Source organism: Limulus polyphemus, unplaced genomic scaffold, assembly GCF_000517525.1.
Source record: "Limulus polyphemus unplaced genomic scaffold, Limulus_polyphemus-2.1.2 Scaffold1554, whole genome shotgun sequence".
In the NCBI taxonomy this organism is placed as follows: domain Eukaryota; kingdom Metazoa; phylum Arthropoda; class Merostomata; order Xiphosura; family Limulidae; genus Limulus; species Limulus polyphemus.
The window spans coordinates 186,941-196,108 of NW_013667164.1; the positions used below are offsets into that span (position 1 = coordinate 186,941).

The window sequence follows — 9,168 nt, forward strand, 5'->3', positions numbered from 1 at the left end:
CACTACCCATCAAGCCTCTTTATAAATTGTTTCAGATCGTCCTAAATGAACATCATGAATGCTAAAAGAAAACAAGCTAAAGGATAGACTCTTCATCTTGCAATCCAAGTGTTAAAGCCTGTTTTTCCTAATAGCTATATAAGTGTCACAACAGAATGCCACTTCATCATAATCCAATATCTCTTATCACACTAAATGGAAAGCATGCTACTACTCTCCAATCTATGTTTGGCTAACTCTCACAATGCATATTCTAAGCGTTTATCCAGGCCTGTCTTTATGGCTATCGGTATCAAGGATTTTCCCATTCCTTGGAGGCTCTTCATAACATTTCGTTCTTCTACAGTCCTCAGCTAAGTTTTGGGTAGGCATCCAGTTGTAAACAGTACTACTGAACTTCTGCTCGTGAATGTGATATATTTCATCTTCAAGGATTTCTCTTTTCAGTTTTTACAAACTCAGTCCTTCTAGAATGATTAAACGAGTTTTGCTGCTCAACATTTTCTTGAAACTCCAGCTCCACTTGGCCTAGTAGCATGAGTTGACTCTCATACGTATATGTTAATGGTCTTTCATCCAAGTAGGCAGTATAAAGCAGGTGTATAATTTTTCAAAGTGTTGTGTCTAATCTCAGCCGTCTGATATCTACTCTTGTTATTCGACACAAAAGTGTTTGTTTTAAGTCGTGAAAGGAACCTTTTTCAATGACCCTAAAGACCTCCAAAATACCAGTATTTCTTTTGGGATGTCTGTCACTCTCCATTCTTTATCAATGTGAGGCCTTTTTCTATATGACACATTGTCCTAAAATTCTTAAATTTATTTGGTAATGCTATTAAGTGTATATGTCACTCAATCATAAATTGCGAAATAAATATCTCCCTTTCTTTTGAGTGCTTGTACTCTGTTTATTAATAAAATAATAAAATTACCCAAGGAGCAACCTAACCAAGCTATAGCTTACCCCAACCTACCCCCCCCTCCCAAAAAAAAGATCAGATATTTGTTCAATGTTCATGAACTCTTCATGGAGATAAAATCATAATCATTAAAAATAATTTAAATGTATTTTTTATTTTGTTAAAATATAACGTTATTCTTAAAAAACATATGTTGTGTATGAATAAATATTTTATGCTGTAGCTGTACTGTTTTTGTTTGTCTAATTTGAAATATTTAATATGCAAATACTATTTATATCTATAATTCTGTAATACATATGGACCTATATATAAAGGCCCTCGCTCTAGCTTAGCTTGGGATCCCCGAAAGTTTAATCTAGCCCTAAAGTTACCAATATATATTTTTTATGCATAATAATTTAAAATCGATCAAATCTCTAAACTTTAAAAATCTTAAAACGATATTCATCATAAGTAAAATTAGAAATATCTTTAACAAATAAATTTATGATAATTATAAGTCATACTAACGTATCCAAAATATTAACATATGCGAAAAAGATTTTAGGAGAAAATCCAATCTATTTCACAAAATGAGGTTAAATCAGTAAAAATAATCATCGTTTGATTACCCTGGTGCATCACAATATTCTGGAAACTCATAATAATGTCATTTTGTCAATGATAGAAACACTTCACTTTTTACCGTGCATTATAAAACAATTCCCAAGCTTGGGCTAGAAGAATTGCCGTTTGTCAACTGTTAAGTGAACTAAGTCAGCTTTTCCCTATCCACTGTGTTTCTAAATTATGTAAATATTGGCGACTGCTTCTTATGTCGTTGTCAAGGCAGTGTTTGCTTCGCTTTTGTGATATATCTAGTGGAATATCTGCAGTTATCTGATGCATGTGAGTGACTGGTATGATTACACGAAACCATTCACCAGCTCTTAGGCCTCTCCTTTTTTATTATTTCACAGTTTATCAAGACTCTTTTCTTGTTCTGGAGGATTTCAAACCTGACCGAAATGGACTTATTGAAAAGAAGAATACGAAGCAAACCCAAAAACTGCAGTTCAACGTGATTTTCTATGACAAATAATTAGCCTACCAATTTACAATGCTTTACCAGCTTCGATGTTAAAAACTTTTGTTTTAAGTTTTTGTTTGCATACATTTTATATAGTGTTTCATATCAAACTTTGTCACTTATCGTCTAAGCCCAGCTTGAGAGGTCTGATATTTAACGAAAGGATTCTTGGACATTGACTTGTGGAAGACAAAAGCTAGATCTAAAATATTATTTTTACTGACTTCTAATTTGTAATTTAATAGACAATTTGAGAGGAACGTGAAACAAGCTAATACAAAATAAAAAAATTAAATCTTTTTTTTTTCTCACAAATCTTAGCTCTATTAGTATCTTATTTGAAGGGGGACAGAGGGCGCTGACATCGATGTGTAACATGTTTAAGGGGTGATGAAAATACCACTGAATTATTTTTATTTCATAACATAAGGATAGAATTTTGTATAAACTGCTTAAGAAATGGTGAGGTATCCTGCGTTTGTTTCTCTGATATTCTACTATTTTTATTTAATTTTAAGTTACAGCATGACTTACATAATGCAGATGTTCTAAACCATGTCACACTTGAACAACTTGCCAACTTAAGCCTAACACCGTAACATTAACAATAACAGTAGTACTACTATTAGTATTGTAGCTTGTATTTGTAAGAATGTTAGGCTTGTAAGCTGAAGTTTTGACCAGGAATTGAATTTGAAGTAACGAAACTGTTGAATGATAAATTTCAAGCGTTTTGATTTTGGTGTAGCTCGTACAAAATATGCTTATTTAGTTATTAATTTATTTCTAATTTTAGTAGTCCTTAAAATTTAAATTACAGTTAATTTTACCCAGTCTCGTGTTTTACATACTTATACTTATGGGCTTTAATTTATAATAGCATTACTAGTAGATTATAGTAATAAGTTGTGAGAATTCATCTGTATAGTTTGTTTCTTTTCAGTTGCGTAGACAGGCAAGGCAAAGAAGAGAGTATCTCTACAGAAAATCAATTGAAGATAAAAGAAGAAGTATAGCAGAAAAAAAAGAGAAAGTAAAGAAAGCATTAGAGGGTAAATATCATGTAACACTAGCAAGAGAAAATGCTAAATATGTTGAAAAGCATTTTATTTAAACTGGAAACTTGTGGATCTTTATAATATTTTTCAACTGTGAAACTAAAATTTATGCTGTATATTGATATAATATCTTTTAGAAAACTCTAAGAAATACATGCACTTACAACTTAATATATATATATATATATATAATGTGGGTTTAAAACTTGAACAAACAAAAATGAAATGAGCAGCAACTGCCTAGTTCAGAGCGAACTTTGTGGAGAACTAACTAATCTACAAGATTAGTTCAAGTGAAAAGATGTGTAGACTTATAGATTAGTGCTTCAAAACTGTCCATTCATCTGAACTAATTTCGTAGATTAGTCTTCTTATACTTTCTCCAGAAGTGACATACTGAACTACGCAATTGTTTCCCATTTCCCATTTGTTTGTTCATTATGAAAACTCTTCATAAATCATTTATAAAAAAACCTATTATAATTATTAGATGATAAAACCTTCTGACTAACAATTTAAACAAAAATGTTGGCTTGCTTATAATTTGGTATGGTAAAAGGTTTTTTATTGTATGCCAGTGACCATAAACAGTGAAATATCACTTTGCTGTTTAAAACTGATACAAGATATTCAATAATACTGCCATTAGTTTCATTAACACTGGTTACATTGATGCTAGCTTTACTTTACAATAGAAAACTACCTGTTTCTATAAAATATTTTAATGCTTGTACCTAATCTCATTTTTCTTCTAAAAATTTCTGTCAATACCAGACCAGTTTTAGAGTAATCTTATTATTTCAATATATATGCATACAGTTTCAGAAAGATCTGATCAACTAAAATTGTTTTAAAATGTTAATCAATCAGCATAAAGCCCACATATAGTTAAGTTCCAGAACTTTTGTACCTGTATGTTATAATAAAACTTTCAGAAGTTACAAGAACAATATGTAATCTTCAATGTAAATAACGCAATACTAAGTACAAGAAAAGTTTACAAAATTTGACCAGTCAACTGGTGGGCTTGCCAACTGAAGTCAAAGCATTGGAGGTATTGAATAGATACAAAAAAACTAAAGCAAGCTTAAGGACAGGAATTGTTAGTTAGACCTGTAAGGATTTCACTGCTAGATCAGAGGTAGACAGTAATAATATAATTATTCATGTTTTTAATGGGGGTTAACATCAAGGAGCAGGTACATTGGTCGTTTAGAAAAGGCTTAAGGGAAGGAATGAACTGTTGGTGTCAAATTTATTCTATAAATGTTGGGAAAATTTTCTTGTATGTGAGTATGTAAGATCTTGTTTCTACAGGTAGACGAGGAAAATAAGAGGGATAATTTTGTTGTGCAAAGGATTGTTTGAGTACTTTTATTGTTTAATTACTTTTAATGCTATTATATAGACCAAATGTAGTGGTTTTTACTTTAAAAAAAGAAACTAAAAGTACGGAGTTGTTTGAGCATTGAGGAAGGGTTGGGCTTTAGTGAGTGACATGCATGTAAATGATAAAAGTATAAGCAATGCATGTAAATGTATACTTCCATACTACTACTTGTAAACAGGCTGTTAAGGAGTTTATTGCTTATAGACTTGAATCTTTCCAAAGTAGGTAAATTGAGAAATTAGTATGCTGATAATGAAAAGCATTAGTTAAAAAAAAAAAGCTAGTATAAAATATAATACTGTGGGCTTAAAGATAAATAAGAGTAACAACTTCAAAGGTAAAGAGGAACTTTGAAAATCTTTTACAATCAGTAATATTTCACCATTATACAAAATGGAATGTAAGTAATTATAAATGATAAATAAGGCAAAAACTTGTAATCTACTTATTTGAGAATGTTTTAGTCATAAAGTTGTTTTTTCTTTCTTATCACAACCACACAGAGAAGTAGAAGTATAGCTTGTGTTAATATAATCTCAGACACATATTTGAATTATGTATGAGCTTAGTTTTATCAAATGAATAGCAATTTTACAAGATTCATTATAGATGATTTTTACTTATCTAGAGAACAGGCCTATTCCACAAACAGTGAGAAATGATGCTCTTTTTCTACAGAAGGCTCTGGATTGGGATGATGAAGGTGCAGAAGGTAAGGAATAATGTGTACTTTGTTAACTGTAAAAGTATATTTTATCACTTAATATCACTCACAACCTATCTGAAAGAAACACATCATTGCTTTACACCCTACATTCTTAATGTTTGGAAAAAAAACTGACGTTCCTTTCTGTGTATAAACACTTAGTGGCATGTTTAACAAATAATATTGGCTTTAATGGATTTAGAAAAAATATTGGAACTTTTGCAATTAATAACATGGGTGAATCATAAATGAATACATGTTTGTTTTCTTTTTGGATGTGTAAAGAGGAATTTCTTTTTAAAACTATATGTGTATAAAAACTGACCATTCTCTTTATTTTGATAAAACAAAATTTATAATAAGACCAATTCATATTTCTAATGTATATATTTATTCCCTGACTAATTAGTTTATTTATTGACATAAATTTTCTGCAAATTGTTTAACTTCCACCCCTTGCAACATTGATTTTATCACCCACATAATTCAAGCGAGTTTAGTGGCAAAATCTGAAGGTGCGGCTAGAGTTTGTGAAGAGTCAAATATTTATGTGATCTGTATGATAATAACAGCTAATATTTTCAAATTAGAAGTTTCGACATGGCATTTGTATAAGGTGTTGCCTGAAGGAACACTTGCAGAAATTCTGATCACACCCAGCACAGCTTGTTTTGCCACTGCTTTTAGGAAATTATTAATGCCATGAAACTCAAACACAGTAAAGTTTTTGATCATAAATCTGTTTGGTCACATCTATCATTGAGCAGATTAAAGATTTCCAGTGTATGAAAGACATTGATTCTTCTTTACAAAAAGAGCCACTGCCGGGTGTCAGTGCCCAAACAACATAGGACCCAATTTAACACTATGTAATTTCCTTTTATCACATTATTCTCTTGTGTTCTTTGTAAGGCTGATAAAAAAAAAAATCTCGTGTCAGTCAATATTCTCTTAACGTGTCGCAGAATATTTCCATAATTTGTGCTCTTTTCCTTTAAAAAGCTTTGGCTTCTGATAGGGAGGATATGCCTCCTTTCAGACTTCATTTGCTCCCTTGCCACAGTTTTCTCCCCTTTATCTTTTCTTCACTGACATCCCTGTTTATTCTGCTTCAGAAAAAATAATATTCTGTCAGATGAATAGTCCTGTGTGTTTTAAATAAGCTCTGTGATTTTAGGTTCTAATTGTAGAGTACATTTATGAGGTACATATTTTAAAAAATCCATTGTTAATATATGGTAGGAGGTCGAATCAATAAAACTTCAAGAAGAGAATGAGATCATGTAGATTAAAATTTCTCATTCCCAAGTGTAGAAATTTCACATGTATGCATTGTATTACCAAAAATACTGGATCCATGCTGTATTAAGATCACCTGGTGCCACTTACAGTGAGTTAAGGTGAGGTCAAGACAACACAAAGGAAGGAGTCGCAGGCCGTCAAAGAGGTGTGATTATTGGTTGCGGCATTGGCAACTTGTCTTTCAGACACTTCAACTTTCTTATTCACACCCAATCCTCTGTGGTTAATATGCTAAAGAAATGTATGGATGGATGTGCCAAAGTGAAGTATCATCTTGCTCAACTAAGGTTAATCACTCATGGATCTGAATTTCAACTTCATCACAGACATTTAGCACTTGTTGTGCCTTGAGCAATAAAATTAGAAAGATGAACTGGGGAAGAAAACACATTGTGCAGTGAATCTTGTTTCTGATATAAGCTTCATATACACATGTCTGGGTTTGATAATAGACTTAAGAAATTTTAAAATTTGTATGTAACTGTAATGTTCTAGATGTGAAAAATAGTAGAGTAGCTACATGGCATGATCCTTTTTTTAGTTGGGTTGGACTTGATTTGTTGGTATTTATGAATAAAGTCATGATTATTTTATTGTGTTGTGATATTATGGACAAACCTACTTTGACTGCTATGATGAAACTCTCTAAGGAAGGCTCCATAACACACACTATATTCAGCAGTGGTTTTAGACAAATAACTAGAAACTGAACCATCATGAATTAATCTGGACTACTCTGGAACTACTATGTATGAAGGACAGACCTAAGAAATCTGCTATACTTGGAACTCCTTTACAAAATTTCTTGCTTTGATTAATGCCTGATGTTAGTACATTTATCATTTGAGTTCCCAGAACCTCCTCACCTTTATCAGGAAGTGTAGTTTTAATACTTCTAGTAATATAAATTGTTACGTATTACAATTTCAAATAGCCTACAACTGAGTTTAATTGTAATTTAGATTTAGAATAAATGCTAATATGTATCCAATTTATGATATTTGCCAACAAGATTGATACACACAGTTTTCTTTTTTAAGACAAATATATTTGAATATACAATCAATAATACAATTTACAATAACAGTTATTACAACTAGTTATTACAAACAATGATTTATATACAAAAGTTTTACAAACTTGCAAGCGATATAAAGTCTTCTTTCTAGTCTGGAACTTCCTTGATATCTTATTGAGGGTTCACGATGAGTGAATTAATTTTGAGCTCATGTAGATACAATTCACTTAACAGGGAGCTAGCTAGCTTTGTGGGCCTCACTAATCACACGCTGATTACAAGTAGAGTTTTTTTAATGCTGAAGTTAAATACTGTTTTGGTAAAAGTACTAATGTCCACTGAAGTTAAATGGTTTGTAATTTTCTAAATTTAAAAATGTTCCTAGTCAAATATATGAAGTTTTTCGATTAATAAGTGTTATATCAATCACAGTTATAGCTTCCAAAGTTTAGCAAACCAATAATAGATACTCTTTTTTGGCACGTTGCGTTGGTTATATTTATAGGTGTGTGAAGAGTTTCTTCAAATTTAAGTTTACGTAACAACACTGAAGCTAACTCTAGTTTTACAGCACACACACACACACACATATATATTGTTGATTCTTACACTCGAGAATTTTCTAAAACTTTAGAGAATAGGCAGAAGTTGCATAATACATATTTAACAGTATAAGTTATGTACATTTCTAAAAATAAAATTAATTTAAACAAACATCGATATTAAAATAAATATATAATAATAAGTTTGTCACAAAATGTACGTGCAGTTAAATAGTTTTTATTTAGAATTCATTGCAAGATATTAATTTGTTGTTAATGGAATTGAAATACATTTTCCTTTCAGGCATAGTATCCCATGAAGATGATGAGTACAGATGGGCTGGAGTAGAAGACCCAAAAATTGTACTCACCACCTCTCGAGATCCAAGCTCTCGCCTCAAGCAGTTTGCTAAGGTAACATTTAAGTGATTTAATTAGTTGGAACTTTGTAGTATTATCACTGGTTGCTGTTATGATGCATGTAGGCTTACAAATAAGTGTTTAGTACATATATCCTTCATAGGCCTTTTACCAACTTTATAAGATCCACTGTACCATAAAAAAATTGTGTATTGTAATTTTTGATCATTGTTCATAGCTGTCTGTTAAGTAATCAGATGCATTTCCATGCTACAAGTAAACAAGAGGAAAAGTAAAAAAAATAATCTTCTCTAAGCTCATAACACAGAGAAATGCTAAAAATTAAAACGGAGAAAACTTGTATAAATTCTATTGCTTTAGTTTCTGTTACTGAGAAGGTACATATTATTCTTGAAACCATGAAAACTAGTTATTAGTGAATCCCATAAAACTTATTCCAAACTTTGTTTGGAAACATACAAACTCTGTGTAGTGTTTTTCCAACTGCTATTTAGTCAATACTAATACAAAGTAAGTCCAATGTTAACATATGTTATTTAGTCTAGTATTATAAAGCATGATCTGTGTTAATTTGTGACGTCATTTGTCCTATACTACCAAACTTTGCATCCAGCTTGGGGTAGCCTGAGTGTGTCTTTATTTATAAGGGTGTAGCCCCTGGCAGTATGTTTAGATTTGTATATGTGGCTTGGCCCTCTATCAAGGGGGACTAAAATGTGCCCATAAGGTTAACCAGGCATGATGAGGTTCTGAGAGTAGGTTTTCAGGGTCACTGAACC

At 31.5% G+C, this 9,168-nt stretch overlaps 1 protein-coding gene across 1 annotated transcript in view; it reads left to right on the top strand.

The window, feature by feature from the left end:
• Positions 1-2,335: 2,335 nt before the first annotated feature.
• LOC106464070 (U3 small nucleolar ribonucleoprotein protein IMP4-like) overlaps positions 2,336-9,168 on the top strand; it is a 21,894-nt gene continuing 15,061 nt past the window's right edge. The window contains exons 1-4 of the mRNA XM_013924181.2: positions 2,336-2,454; positions 2,936-3,044; positions 5,069-5,152; positions 8,313-8,422. Of these exons, the coding sequence (XP_013779635.1) occupies positions 2,452-2,454; positions 2,936-3,044; positions 5,069-5,152; positions 8,313-8,422 (306 nt within the window). The 5' untranslated portion in view covers positions 2,336-2,451. The remainder of the gene's footprint in view (positions 2,455-2,935; positions 3,045-5,068; positions 5,153-8,312; positions 8,423-9,168) is intronic.